At 37.1% G+C, this 14,951-nt stretch overlaps 2 protein-coding genes across 2 annotated transcripts; both read right to left on the bottom strand.

Annotated features, from left to right (window-relative positions):
• Positions 1–324: 324 nt before the first annotated feature.
• LOC111890356 (UDP-glycosyltransferase 83A1) lies at positions 325–2,048 on the bottom strand. Its single transcript, XM_023886480.3, has 2 exons — positions 1,496–2,048; positions 325–1,411 (listed from the first exon to the last, which is right to left on the bottom strand). The coding sequence occupies exons 1-2, from the start codon at positions 1,974–1,976 to the stop codon at positions 510–512; spliced, it is 1,383 nt and encodes a 460-aa protein (XP_023742248.1). The 5' UTR covers positions 1,977–2,048; the 3' UTR covers positions 325–509.
• An 8,053-nt stretch (positions 2,049–10,101) lies between these two features.
• Positions 10,102–11,951, bottom strand: LOC111890355 (UDP-glycosyltransferase 83A1-like). Its single transcript, XM_023886479.3, has 2 exons — positions 11,332–11,951; positions 10,102–11,249 (listed from the first exon to the last, which is right to left on the bottom strand). The coding sequence occupies exons 1-2, from the start codon at positions 11,810–11,812 to the stop codon at positions 10,336–10,338; spliced, it is 1,395 nt and encodes a 464-aa protein (XP_023742247.1). The 5' UTR covers positions 11,813–11,951; the 3' UTR covers positions 10,102–10,335.
• Positions 11,952–14,951: the final 3,000 nt, after the last annotated feature.

Genomic DNA, 14,951 nt, shown 5'->3' with positions numbered 1-14,951 from the left:
AAGCAAGTTTAGAAAATCAAACTTCAAATATATATATATATATATATATATATATATATATATATATATATATATATATATATATATATATATATATATATATATATAGTTAGGTTCAAATGTTTTCACTATCTATTGTGTGCATGTATGATTAATTCTGGACCAGTCATTTTAGTTATTTTAAGAAAGTAATTAATGCATATTAAATGCTGAAGATGTAATTAATATCCATTATATCTTCAACATATAATATACATTAATTACTTTCTTAAAATAACTAAAATGATTGGTCTAGAATCAATCATAAATGCACACAATACATAGTGAAAACAAAATAACCTTACCCTATATATATATATATATATATATATATATATATATATATATATATATATATATATATATATATTAAATTGAAACATCTTCATTAATATCATCATACTACGAATGAAAAGATTAAACGAACAACAAATTGGGCCGAGATTGTTCATTCACATATCTCAACTTGGTTATAGGGCATAGGTATCTTTATTGTGTATCCACTCGATAAAATTGCCAAGATTTTTGTGTGAGCATCCTCCTTCTTTGATAGTGCTTGTAACCTTTTCTTTAATATCCATGGCTTTAGCTTTGAATGAATTGTCTCCGAGCAGCTGCTCTACCTTACTTTTTATTTCTCCTCGTGTGATGATACCTGCTTCATCTTTGTTGAACCCCAGCCCAGTCTTCCAAATGTCACGAATGTAAGTTTCATTGTGAAACTGATCAGCAAAGTATGGCCAGCACAAGAAAGGGAGTCCATTTGTCACACCCTCTAAAGTAGAATTCCAACCACAATGACTCACAAAGCAAGCTACAGAAGGATGAGCTAACACTTTCTGTTGAGGTGCCCAACTCACAATTCTTCCACGAGAGCCTACCCTTTCCACATACCCATCTGGGAAAGAAGCTGTAGTCTCCTTTGTCATGCCTGGTCGCACAACCCACAAGAATGGTCTGTTGCTAAGTTCAAGACCAAGTGCCAATTCTTCAAACTGGGTTTGGTTGAAAATGGTGAAGCTCCCAAAAGCTACATAAATGACCGAACATGATGGCTGTTGGTCGAGCCATGGAAGACAGGTGGCGTCTTCTTGCCAGAAGTGGCCTGCTTGGTCTGCAAGTCGGTTGCTAGCCAGCAACGGACCAATCGGCAACAGCTGCGGGTACAGGCTGAATGCAGCAGGCTCCAGCTCAGTAGTCGAGTTACATAAAAACCATTCAGTCAAACTAGCGGCTTCAACAGCTTCTACTACAACTTTAAAAAAGGCTTTTACAGTGCCCAAGTCCTTAAAACACGTCCATGGGAGGTTCGTGGACTTGATAGGCGGCATGCTTTCTGCCAGCTGAATCATCTCATCATTTATAGGTATACCTGCATTGAAAAAATCATAAAAAAGGTTAATGGACATTCTTAGACTCTTATATTATATGAAATATGTAATCATGGATGTTTCACCATTGTTGTTAACGATTCCATCATCAATCAGTTTCTGAAAGCTCATCACGTAGGCCAATGTAGCAACTGAGGCTGGCCAGAAGGCTGCTCTTCTAATTCCCATCTTCTTTGCGACTTTTATGGCCCATCCCATGCCATCATCAGCAATAATACAGGAAACGTTATTGCTGTCTTCTTTGTTAATCGTCTCTATAAGCTCTTCTAGTTTGCACGACATAGTTTGTAATATTGACGTGGTCAACTTGCATAGGTCACTCCTGTCCTCCCATGGCTCTAACCCATCAGGGACTGCAACCAACTGAATTAGATCCCCAAAACCATCATTGACTAACGAATTGCTTGTCACAAGCTTGTGATTAACCTCTGTGTTTACAAATGTAACTTTGATTCCTTGCTTGACTAACCATTGAGCAAGCTCCATTATAGGGATTACATGGCCTTGTGCGGGATAAGGTATGACTAGAACATGAGGTCTTGCCATGATTTCTAAAGGAAGTTTTCTGAGGAGTCTCGGGAAAGTGTTGGTGTTTCTATACTTAATTGTCTGCTCAACTTTATATATTGACATAATTGACGTATATGTCAAGGCTTTTTTGTTAGTTACCTTGTGCGTAATAATTTTATCTGTTTCGTCCTATTCGGTGACTTAGACATCCTTATCTGTGGCCATTTCTGGAATTCAGCAGAAATTACTTTCTCGGATCTTCTTTCTTGACTCCATATATACTCTTTAATGCATGATAAAACGACATCTCTGAAAACAGGCGTTGATGGACCCTTCAATAATTTTCTTACCTTTTGTGGCATATATATGAACCCTGCAATTCGGGTATAGTTTGGAGATCACTATAGGCCATATGATTTTCCATGCCCCGCTGTGATTGACGTGTCATATACCCAATGAAAGTATATAAATAATCGGTATCAAGTCAGCCAAATCTAGAAGCATCCGACAGCGACTTCCCATAAGATCTAAAATATTGGTGAAAAAAGATTACACCATCAATTAAGATAAGCAACATCTGGACATCAGGCAATCGGTAGTCATAGCCATAGCCATATTTTTCTTGTTGACACACATCTAAGCAAAAAAAACAAGAAAAAGAAAGAACTAAGCGTGATTTGATCAATGTGACCTATGTCTAATGGCAGTAACCTTAAATCTTTTTTATTTCTCTAACTTTTTCAAAAGAGATACACTAAAAAACATAGTTACTAATACCTATAACCAATAACCCTAACAAGAAAATTCATATACAAGAAAATTCATAGTAACAAAACATGTTTCTTCACTTATCCCTTCGAAATCGACATTTCAATACTGGTCAAGTAATTTATTTGGATCAACAAAATCCAAGGCACACTCTAACTAACAATCTCCACCTTGACTTGAGTTCGCTTCAACCAACAAAGATTCCTATTAGTCATCTCCTTCATGCCGGTATGCCCTGAAGGGACTTACTTCATATGAACATTCACCAAGTCAAAGCAATGCTTGAACTTCTTTGATGGCACCGCCTTTGCTAATATAGCTATTAGGTTCTCTGTAGTAAGGGGGTGTTTGGGGTATCTTTTGAGAGAGCAAAATGACTTTTGGGAAAAAGTTCCAAAAAGCCAAGTTTTCTTGACTTTTCCAAAAAGTCAGTTTTCCTTCTATAAAAAATCCAAAAGGAGCTTTTACCAAACATCTTTTCTCTGTTATCTTTTCCCAAAAGTCCTTTTGCCCTCTCAAAAGATACCCTAAACACCCCCTAACTATCCTTCAATAGATAACTTTTCTTCTTCAAGAACATTACAAATGAAATTTATCCCGACATCAATATGCTTATTGTTCTTAAGATAGACTAGGTTACTTGTCATGCTTAAATAACTTAGATTTTCACAATAAAAAGTTGGCATCTCAACCTTCAATCTAAGATTATGAACAAGACAATGCAGACATATACTGAAATACCTCTCACATAATAGACCAGATTACTTGTGTTTCATCAACTGATATCAGAGTTAAGACGGTTTATTGCTCTTTAATTATATATATTATCATTGTCACCAACATTGATTTCCTATATTTCCGAAAAATCAAGAAAGAATTCTCTATATACATGACCTTCGCTTAAATTCTCCTTCAAAATCATCAATTACAATTATGAACTTACAACGTATATATGTCGTAAATGTCTCAAATAGTTTCGCATGTTCTACTAGGAAACCATGATCTTGAAGAAGTTGAGGCCCAATCCTCCTCTTGTAGTGGTGGTCACTTTTACGGTTATAGACAAAATCAAATCATGGTATAATTAATAAAGGATGGTGGATAATTAAGGAGATTTGTTCAAATGCAGAGTGAGTAGTATGTTGTACACTTTGAACAAGATACTCAATGATGATTTTATTTTAGAAGATAAATAAATTGTAATTGATTAAGGTTGCTGAAGAAATGAAAAAAAAAATTATGTTTATTGTTTTTAAAGAAAAACTTAGCTAAAAGATAAATAAAATAAAAAATGATAGAAATTAACAGAGACTGAACTGAAAACCTTGAAGATCAGTAGTTTATTATTTGTTGGAACATACAACAACTCAATCTTTCCTTTTCTAAACAGTGTATATAACGAAGTTGTGTCTGATCTATATATGCTTTGTTTAGGTGATGAACAAGATTCTGAGTGATTTGAATTGCACTATTTTTGTCACAACTGAATTGAGTTATTTTGAACATCGACTCATAATACAAAAGCTGATTTTGTATTCATGGTACTTAAGCACAACATCTACCAGCTGCAACATACTCAGATTCAACTATCAAACATGTAATTGAGGTTTAGTTCATGCAAGACCAGCTGATGAGTTCCACCTAGAAGTTGACATCCTCAAGATGTGCTTTTTTTTGTCTAATGTACACCCTATATATTCATTAAAAGGATACTTCTTAGACTTTCAATGATGTACTTACTCTGGTTGATGAATATACCTCAGTAGACTATTTTATCTGAAGTTCACTAAAGAAATTCATCTCTCCTATCATGCTCATCTCAAATTTATTTTCCATAACAACTCTAAATTCTTCACACAACTTTTTATTAGTAGAGCCAAAAAATAATGTCATCAACATATACTTTAGGCATTGATAAGATCATAAGTTGTTTTCGTAAAGAATAAAGTGTTTTTATTTTCTCCTCTTTTCTAACCTTTTAAATAAGATAAGTTGGAAATGTATCATACCATATTTTAGGGGAATGCTAAAGTTTATAGACAACCTTATCGAGTCTATATATAGAATGATTTAGTACGTCTTCAAGTTCAAACCCTGGAGACTACTTGAGAAATTCTTCTTCTTGTAAATCTCGATAAAGTAAGGAAGTCTTAACATCCATTTGATACACATCGAACTGTTTAAATAAAGTATAAGCTAGAAATAATCTGATAGCTTCAAGGCTTGTCACTAGCGCGAAAGTTTCATCGTAATCCAATCCTTCAAGCTAAATAATTCCTTGATCTATCAACCGAGATAGAACGGAAGCAATGACATGGTTATAGTGAAGATCAGTTGCACTATCATCTTGATCATTTATGATATCATTTTCAGTTCCATCTGAAGCTGCAGGGACTAGATAGGCTTGAGTAGTTGAAGAAGTGTCATCAAAGGCTGATATGGAGACAAAAACGTGTTCTTGTGGATCTTAACCATGAGGTGCGTGTATTTGACTCAACAAAAATGTTCTTATAAAGTAATAGTTCATTAAACTTCACATGGATAGATTATTCAGCAATTTACCTTTTGAACTTGTAAACTTTGAATGATATGGAGATTGAGCAGTATCCCATGAAGATTCCCTTGTCGAATTTGTAACATTCTTTTTATTTAATAATTAAATAGATAAAAAAATTGATGAACGCATAGTCGCCCTAAATCTATATTATTGAGTGGATTGTTGGTTTTGGGGAGCCGAATGTTATAAATTGAATTATTCGAGCGTTAAAGTGTAATTTCAAGACTTGTTTCGCGAAGGATTTTAGTAGTCAGGGGGTGTTTCATATTATTGGGACGTATTATGTAAGGATTTTAATAGGCTGGGGCTGATTGGTAACATTTTGGACTGGATTTGAAAGAGATTTCAGAAGGCAAGGTTAAAAGGGTAACTTATGGACTCATTTTAAAAGAAAAGAAGGAAGGAGGGACCATAATTGTTATTATGGCAATAAGCTAGAATTGGTGATCGGGTATATAACCCTAACCCTAGGGGTGTTTTCAAGCCGCCAATTTCACTCTTGCGATTTCCGGCGCCACACACCACCACCTCCGATGAAGTCGTTACCCACCGGCGTTGAGGCCAACAACCACCAAAAGCGTCATTTCCGTCTCACTATCGACGAAGAGGGGAGTCGCATTCCCGGCGTGCTGCTAAAAGTGTCGAGGTCCGCGAATACGATTGAGTTCGTTGTGACTGTTGATGTTCCTTCCTCCGCTCGGGACTCCATACGTTGCCATTATTCCACGTCGGAGACCAGGTTCTTTTCTATCGCTGAAGAGAGCCATCGGTGGTTAGTGCTGTTGTTGCTTGCAGTTCTGTCGTCCTCCGATCGTTGCGTGACACCAGGTGGGTGGTGGTGTCCATTTTTGGCATAAGGAGTCGAGTGTCGATGCTGCTATTGGTGTGTATGCCTTTTTCTGTTGATGGAAGTGGAAGAGAACCACCATGGCCGCCAACCATGGTGGCTGCCGCCATCTTTTGTTGTTCTGCCATGTGGTGGTGGTTGTGTACGTGCTAGGGTGTTGGTGTTCGTGTGTTGCAATGATTTAGGGCTTCAGGTGTGCTTCTTGGCCGAAGATCCAAAGGAAGACCCCACCGTCACCACCGTGAGGTGGTGGCTGTGGCTCTCTACCGTCGACTGCCGCTTCAAGGTGGTTGTGTGTGTTAGATTAGTGTGTGTGTGTGTGTGTACTAACTGAGAATAGAATTGTAATTGTAATTACCAAAAGAATAATGAAAAAGAACCAAACCACCACCGTCAGGTGGTGGCCACCGCCGTGAGCCGCCATTGACCACCACTACCCGAGGTGGTAGTGGGTGGTGCCCGACTAACGAAACCCTAATGGGCCTAATGAAGCCCTATTTGATCTAAGGACTTAGTTTTGGTCCTATTGGGCTATGATTGGGTTGGAAACCCTAATTAGGGTTTAGAAAACCCTAATTTTGGAATTACTGGTTTGGACTTATCGGGACTCGCATTTTGGACCATTGGAGTGAACTGATGACTCAAGCCCGATTTCATTGTATGTTTGGACTTAATGGATTAAGTCCTTAATGGGTTAAGTAGGAACACTTAACGGTTAAGTAGGAACACTTAACCCAAATCATCATTTTATGTGAAAAACCCTAATTGGGTCAGGATAATACCCATTAGAAAGGCTTGAGCCCAATTTGGAAAATTGGGCCATAAGTAGGCCATGATTGGGCCTTGAGGATTATTAGCTATTAGGCCATCAGAATGCCAAATGTTTGGGCTAGAATAATATGTTAGGCCTTAAAATAAATCCATGTAGAGGTTTGGACCTAATTTGGAAAATTGGGCCATATGTTGGGCTTTGGCCCATTACTTGTCTAATGGGGCTTTGGTGTGTGAGTTAGACCTTGGGCTTAGAACCCAATTATTAATTGGGTGTCATTTTGATGTTGACAGTTCAGGAATCTGTCAACCAGCAATGGGAGTTTTAGCCACGGGACTTCAGCAGTGCCAGGTGAGTCTTCTCGCCATACCCATGGGTCTAAGGCACCAAGGTCGGCTCATTATGTGATTATGGTTTATGTGTTAGTCATTTATGTGATTTGATATGCTATGTGATTGTGTGTTATTACATGAAATACCATGTAGGGTAGCCCATGGCATTCCTAGGTAAAGACCATGTGGGGTAGCCCATGACATTGGATGTAAGACCATGTAGGGTAGCCCATGGCATTCCTAGGTAAAGACCATGTGGGGTAGCCCATGGCATTGGATGTAAGACCATGTGGGGTATCCTATGTCATTCCTAGGTAAAGACCATATGGGGTAGCCCATGGCACAATGGTGTACGACCCTGGGGGAGCCCACGACATCCTTACAGGTTTATGGTTGTGTTATGTGTAGATATTTATGTGATATATGATATGTTTATGTGATGTGTGTTATGCTAGTTGTCTTTGTGATACTTGCATGGAAGACCCCGGGGGAGCCCATGACAATTGGATATAAGACCATATGGGGTAGCCCATGACATTCCCAGGTTAAGACCATGTGGGGTAGCCCATGGCACAATGGTGTAAGACCCTGGAGGGAGCCCACGACATCCTTACAGGTTTTTGTATGCATGGCTTATGTGTTATATGTAGCTTCTATAGCTAGCAGGAAATGTGATACAGGTAGCTTTTATAGCTAACAGGATATGTGATATGTGGATTGTGTTTATGGTATGCTCTGGGAAACTCATTAAGCTTCGTGCTTACAGGTTTTGTTTATGGTTTCAAGTATCATCGTTTTGGAAAGGAAGGGCTCGGATTGATCGCAGCGTACACACCTACGATTTCCGCAATGAATGATTTTGGGATAAACTCTGATAAATGATTTACTTGGCTATGATTTGAAATGTTTGAATTAAATGGTATTAATGTTTTAGTTATATTAAAAAGAAATTTTTTTACCCTTGATTTTTGGGTCATTACAAGTTGGTATCAGAGCCTTGGTTTGAGGGATTCGGACATACTTTCGGGTGAGTCTGAACTCAAACTGAGGATCTGTAAAGTTTTTAAAAGGAAGATGTTTTTAAGTAAAAAAAATTCTAAGAGAAGAAAGGGTGTGGTGCATGCAATCAGCCGAGCTCAAGTAAGTTTCCCCAGAATATCCATATATGTTATCTGTTATGAATTGATTTATGAATCTGAGAATCGCATGCTAGTTAGGGCTAGGGAGATGCCTTTATATGTTGTATGAGCTGGTAGACTTGCATGCTAGTGGTGAGTAGTCAGCAATAGATTGGCCTGATATATGATGCTTGTAGCCTTGGGAATATTTGATGTCATGCTAGAATGAGAATGATTATTGGTATTGGTAACTGCCACGTGTATGCTTTTAAAATTGTACACGGTTAGGATCTTATAGCCTTAGAATAATAGATTTGACCTTATTTCATGTTCCTTGTTTGGTTGTGGTCCTAGGGTAGAGTCTATTATATGACAGTCTATTAGATCTTGTTATGTGTATAATTTGCATGCATAAGGCAGCCGACAGTGAGGATGGATGGATGTGGACAATGCGAGTCGCGTCATGTGGGCGGAATGTTCTATGATAGTTCTTTGGATCGGAGTACTACTGCATGAATATTGCTTGCTTTGTGCTTTGTGGAACTCTTGAGTGATGAGAGTCAGCTACTAAGTGGATATGACGATATCCAAGAGGTGGATAGCTGGCATCATGGGGAGTTCCTCAGCAAATGATGGCAGGGTGAGGTTGGGAACCTAGGAAAACCTAGGATATGCTCCAGTGAGTTAGTTGGGGCGGTTTAGTGAGGTTGGGAACCTAGTAGGTGCTTCAGCAGATATTGTGTTGCAATTTGGCAGATATTTGGTGCATCAGTGGGATAGGTAAAGGGTATATTTCTTGTAGTGATTGATCTAGTTCATGTGAACTAGAAACATTTGACCGGAATAGATATTACGTGGAAGACGAAGATGTGACGAGCAAAAGATACTTGCAATTATTTTTGGATTCCTCAATTCCAATGACGGACTCATCTTAAGGGTGAGGTAACTGTAACGTTATGGCAAAATTCAAAATTTAATAAATAATCTAACGAATAAGATAACTAATCAAATAAATACTCAATTAATAAGAAATGTTATTTATAGTATTAATAATGAAGGTAAAATAAAATTGCCTTTTTGTTCAATATTTATCCATTTATCCTTTTGAAATGTACAAGATTCTTTCAGATTTTTCTAGATATTATACTTCAAATGATATTATTGTATATTTCTGAAGTTTTTATAATTTTGTAGTGTTTGATCAGGATGTTAAAAATTGATATTCGTAATTTTAAGCCTTATTTTTATGTATGGATGTTATGTTAAACTTTTATTTTTTTAGAAACCGCAATTTTAGTCGCAGCTAGCTAGGGACTAGCTAGCACAGCAAGAAGCAAAAGTTACAAGACATTACAATGAGCCAATCAACCCACTCCACTCCACAACTATAATTTTGTTTTTTCACAACAACGCCTATTTATAAGTCTGATGGCATCAAAACTAAGCTTGTTGCACCTACCTACCAGAGATCTCCCAATGCCAACAACTTCAGAATCAGAGAAAGGAAAACGACATTAGTGGCTTACGGAGAAAATTGTATTCATGTCATGTCTTAGGGATATTTCTACAGATTTCCCATAATATATTTATATTTTTACCCCAAATATCAGTCCAAAACATATATTTTTGGAGCGCAAAATATATATGTATTTTGTCCATAAAAGATGGACCGAATATAAAAGACATCAACCTTTGTAGAAATGAATGACAACCTAGACAAGAGGGAAAGGCCGTGGAGGATGCATATTAATTAAGCAGCATCGGTGATGGAGCGCAAAGCAAGAGAAGTAGCATTATCATTAACAAGCATGATAGTAAATTTAAGTTGTTTGCATAAAATAAGTTGAATCAATTTTCATAAACTCCCTTAAATGAGTAAATGGAAACAAAGCAAAGGAAAGGAAGCCTCCTTGCATAGATAATATAAATCAACCCATCTCTGATCTCCCCAAATATAATTATACTTTAGAACATCAAACATGAAATATAGATAACATATTGTCAAGTTGAATATTCTTGGGCATCTGTAGATTCCTCTTGTATCCACTCAATGAAATTGCTAAGATTTTTGTGTGAGCATCCTCCTTTTGTAATAGCGCTTGTAACCTTTTCTTTAGTATCCATGGCCTTCTCTCTGAATGTATTGTCTCCGAGCAACTTCTCTACCTTACTTTGTATCTCTCCTCGTGTGATAATACCTCCATCTTTGTTAAACCCAAGTCCAGTTTTCCATATGTGACGAATGTAAGTTTCATTGTGAAACTGATCAGCAAAATATGGCCAACACAAGAAAGGGAGTCCATTAGTAACACCCTCTAAAGTAGAATTCCAACCACAATGACTCACAAAACAAGCTACAGAAGGATGAGCTAAAACTTTCTGTTGAGGTGCCCAACTCACAATTCTTCCACGAGAGCCTACTCTTTCCACATACCCATCTGGGAAAGAAGCTGTAGTCTCCTTCGTCATGCCTGGTCTCACAACCCACAAGAATGGTCTATTGCTAAGTTCAAGACCAAGTGCCAATTCCTCAAACTGTGTTTGGTTGAAAATGGTGAAGCTCCCAAATGCTATATAAATGACTGAACATGGTTTCTGTTGATCGAGCCATTTTAAACAGGTGGAGTCTTCTTGCCAAAAGTGGCCTGCTTGATCACCAAGTCGGTTGCTTGCGAGCAACGGGCCAATCTGCAACAGTTGTGGAAAGAGGCTAAATGCTGCAAGCTCCAGCTCAGTTGTTGAGTTGCATATATACCATTTCGTCAATCTAGCTGCTTCAACAGCTTCTCTTACAACTTGAAAAACAGCTTCTACAGTTGGCGAATCCTCAAAGCACGCCCATGAGAGGTCAGCAGGTTTTATAGGTGGCATGCTTTCTGAGAGCTGAATCATCTGATCATGGTTTAGAGGCATGCCTGACATAAAAGATTCAACATAATCTTATGTAATAATGTATATATAATTATATATATAACCATGCATGTCTATTGATCTCACCATTGTTGTTAATGATTCCATTATCGATCAATTTCTGATAGCTCAGCACCGAGGCCAGTGTACAAACCGAGGCTGGCCAGAAGGCTGCTCTACTAATTCCCATCTTCGTTGCGACTCGTATTGCCCATCCCATGCAACCATCAGCAATAATACATGTGACTTTATTGTTCTTTTCTTCATTAATCGTGTCTATAAGCTCCTCCAGCTTGCGAGGCATGGTTCTTAATACGGATTTGCTCAACTTACAAAGGTCAGTTCTGTCCTCCCATGGTTCTAATCCATCGGGGATGGAAACCATCTGCATTAGACCCGAAAACCCATCTTTCTCTAACGAATTGCTTGTCACAAGCTTGTGAGTGACATCTGTGTTCACAAATGTAACTTTGATACCTTGCTTGACTAAGCGTTGAGCAAGCTCCATTATAGGGATTACATGGCCTTGTGCGGGATAAGGTATGACTAGAACATGAGGTTTTGCCATGATTTTCTAGTGAAGTGTTATTGTGAGTTTCTAGCAAGAGATTGGTGCTTTCTTACTTCCTAGTCAGCTCAATTTTATAGACAGAAATGACTGAGATTTCAAGGCTTTTTTGATTGCAGCTTTGTGCATTGTAATATATTTATTTTGTCAGGTTCTATGTGTACTACCTCTCACGTATCTTTTGGCCTTTACTTTAATGAATAGAGATTAGAAACTTCAGGACAGCAGGCAACAAGCAATGACAGCCATGTTTCTGATTCATTTCAGGCTTGACAGGATATGGTTCGCCTCCACATGTACAAAGTGTAATTAATACAACCACCAACCCCTAAAACATGCAATCAGACTATAAGTTTTTTTTATCGGCTAAATTTTAAATAATAGTTACATATTGGGTTAAGGCATATCAAAAGATACTATGACCCAAAAACCTATGGGGGTCACCTCTTGATAGTATCTATAGGGTTTGAACCTTAACCTATATAAACCAATTTGGGTAAAAAAACGTGTTATGTAGTTTATCATCGGTTACAAAGAGAAGTGGACAATCTTCTCTTTTTCCTTGTGGATATTATGTGTGTTGTTTATGTTAAAGTACATGCATAAAAAGTTAGGATGTAACGCTCGATAGAATCTTTAGAATGATGTTCCCTAGTTAAGGCTTCATAAGAACCAGATCTATCTCCATGTCCTGACTCCTGATGTCAAATGGCAGAACCGTTTGTTTCTTACCCTATTCACAGGACAATTTAGTCTTGCCGGCCACTCTGCATTTTTCTAGATTTGGTTAATTGTTAACCATTTTCCATCTTTTTTCTATTCTAGTGTAGGTAACAAGATGGTTGTTTGCTTGTTTTAATAAAATAGGCAATCTTGTTTCATTCAATAACCAAAATATGCAAATATTATAATACACGTATATATAAGACATGTGTTATGATTGTAAAGCCAATTTAAAGATTTAAACTTAGCTCATCACCATTATATTATTCATACAATTTTATTCATTAAAACCATTACAAACAAAAAAAAAAAACAAAAAAAAAATAGCGACATGTATCGCCGGTAAAAGTACAATGGCAACTTATCGTCGCTAATGACATGTCACTATTACTCACAAAATCGACATGCCAGTGGTAATAAGTTAGTCGTTAGTGATACACCCATCGCAACTAATAGTGTCGCCGCTAATACGCCTCCTAGCAATTTGAGGCACAAATATAGAAATTTGTGAGAGACACAACACGATACAAATATATCTTGAAAAATGAGATAAAGCTTAATTATTCCTCTGTGTGTGTTCATGTCGTGTCAAATTTCTTTATGACACAACAAAACGACACAAATACTTGAATTGCCGATACAATCACCGATCATACATTTATTTATTTTTTTTATTTTAGAAAAAAACTCCTATCTGTACATAGTGGGTGAAGAGTATTATTTAACGCTTATATAATAGTAATAATAGCTAGACTATTAATTAGTCTCGGTAAAACGTTAAACTAAACTCTAGTGGTAATACTACTAGGTTTTGTCGAATAAAATTGTTTTAAACTAAACGAAGTGTTGTCCGAGAACTGCGTCACCACCTATCAAGTGAGTGTATAGTTACTTTCATCTTACACATAGATACGAAGTATTTTATATAAATTACGTGTTATGTGTGCATATTATCTGAATACTTACTATTTATGCTGAATGAACGATTTTATACATGCTTCAAATGAATTAAACTGTATATGTATTTTATATCTACAAAATATGTTGGGTAAAACATGGGTAGATGAAATATGAGTCGGATGATGAGATGAGATGTGATATAGACCATGAGATAAGGGTGAAAGGTGAACAATGAGAGAAGCCTTTTACCCAAATGATGGACCCATCATCTAGCAGAGTATGGATGACAACCACTGACTATTCTAGACAGTCCAGTGGAACACTAGCAGGATCGCAATCTGTAGGTGTTGTGAACGATGTGTTCACCCGGTGTACTCTAACCCTTGGCGACTATGCAGACTTAGTGCCTAAACCTTGGCGATCATGCAGACTTGATGCCTAAACCCTGGTGACTATGCAGACTTAGTACCTAAACCCTGGTGACTATGCGGACTTAGTGCCTAAACCTTAGCGATAATGCAGACTTGATGCCTAAACCCTGGTGACTATGCAGACTTAGTACCTAAACCCTAGCGACTATGCGGACTTAATGTTTGTTGTATAAACCCTGGCGACTATGCAGACTTAGTGCCTAAACCCGGTGACGATGGACTTCGTGTCAATTCCTTAGGATAATCCTTAGGAATAAATGAACGAGGAATAGCTGATCTTTAGGGTAGATCCTTAAGAGTAAATAAGATAATCGGGATGGGTAATTGGGTTGATTAATTGTTTGAAGATTAAACGTAATAATTATATTAGTGTGGGTTGAAAACCCTATGTACTCACCAGGTTTCCCAACCTGACCCACTCAGATTATTTATATCACAGGTGTTGATATGAAGTCACATTACACTAAGAGATTAAGAATATATAAATCACTAGTGATAATGAATGTAAGTTTTGTTTATGCTTATGTTTATGTATTGACGATGACATCTCAAATGTTTTAAAATGAATAAAAATACTTTTCTTCGTAAATGCTTTGATAACCTATTTATCATGTTTTACTGGGAACAAATTCCGGAACGTTTTTATTAAAAGAAGTACTCTGATTTTTATAAAGCATAAACAAAATCGGTCTTTTATGGCCGTGAAAATGGGGATGTCACAGTTGGTATCAAAGCATTATTTTAATCAAATTAGGAATAAGGATTTATTTCTAGACTTAAACTTAGAATGCTAAGCGATGATCGTGAGGAGTGTGTCTAATATATTTTAGGTAGTACACCTGAATAGACACAAGCAGTAGCTTATTTAGGGAAGATGCCTAACATGCTTTTATGTGCTTAATAATTTGTGATGCTTTATGCTATCGTTTGATCAGATCTATGGTCTGTTGCCAACTGGATCTAGAAATTTTATGTGTTCAGATTTCTAAACGTTTAATTACGATATTTGAACTGGCATATAATTTTTCGAGGTAATAAGGAGGAATGCACGTCTAAACCTTCTTCTATCTTTATTCTCGCCTCGA

The sequence above is a fragment of the Lactuca sativa genome, chromosome 3 (assembly GCF_002870075.4).
Source record: "Lactuca sativa cultivar Salinas chromosome 3, Lsat_Salinas_v11, whole genome shotgun sequence".
Classification (NCBI taxonomy): Eukaryota; Viridiplantae; Streptophyta; class Magnoliopsida; order Asterales; family Asteraceae; genus Lactuca; species Lactuca sativa.
The sequence above is the reverse complement of the archived record's forward strand: the minus strand, read 5'-3'. Positions and strand labels throughout refer to the sequence as shown.

Excerpts from the sequence above, each read along its gene's own strand:
- LOC111890356 (XM_023886480.3), bottom strand. The coding sequence starts at position 1,976 with ATGGCAAGACCTCATGTTCTAGTCATACCTTATCCCGCACAAGGCCAT. Across the intron at positions 1,412-1,495 it reads TGGAATCGTTAACAACAATG|GTATACCTATAAATGATGAG; the intron begins GTGAAACATCCA and ends TTTTCAATGCAG.
- LOC111890355 (XM_023886479.3), bottom strand. The coding sequence starts at position 11,812 with ATGGCAAAACCTCATGTTCTAGTCATACCTTATCCCGCACAAGGCCAT. Across the intron at positions 11,250-11,331 it reads TGGAATCATTAACAACAATG|GCATGCCTCTAAACCATGAT; the intron begins GTGAGATCAATA and ends CTTTTATGTCAG.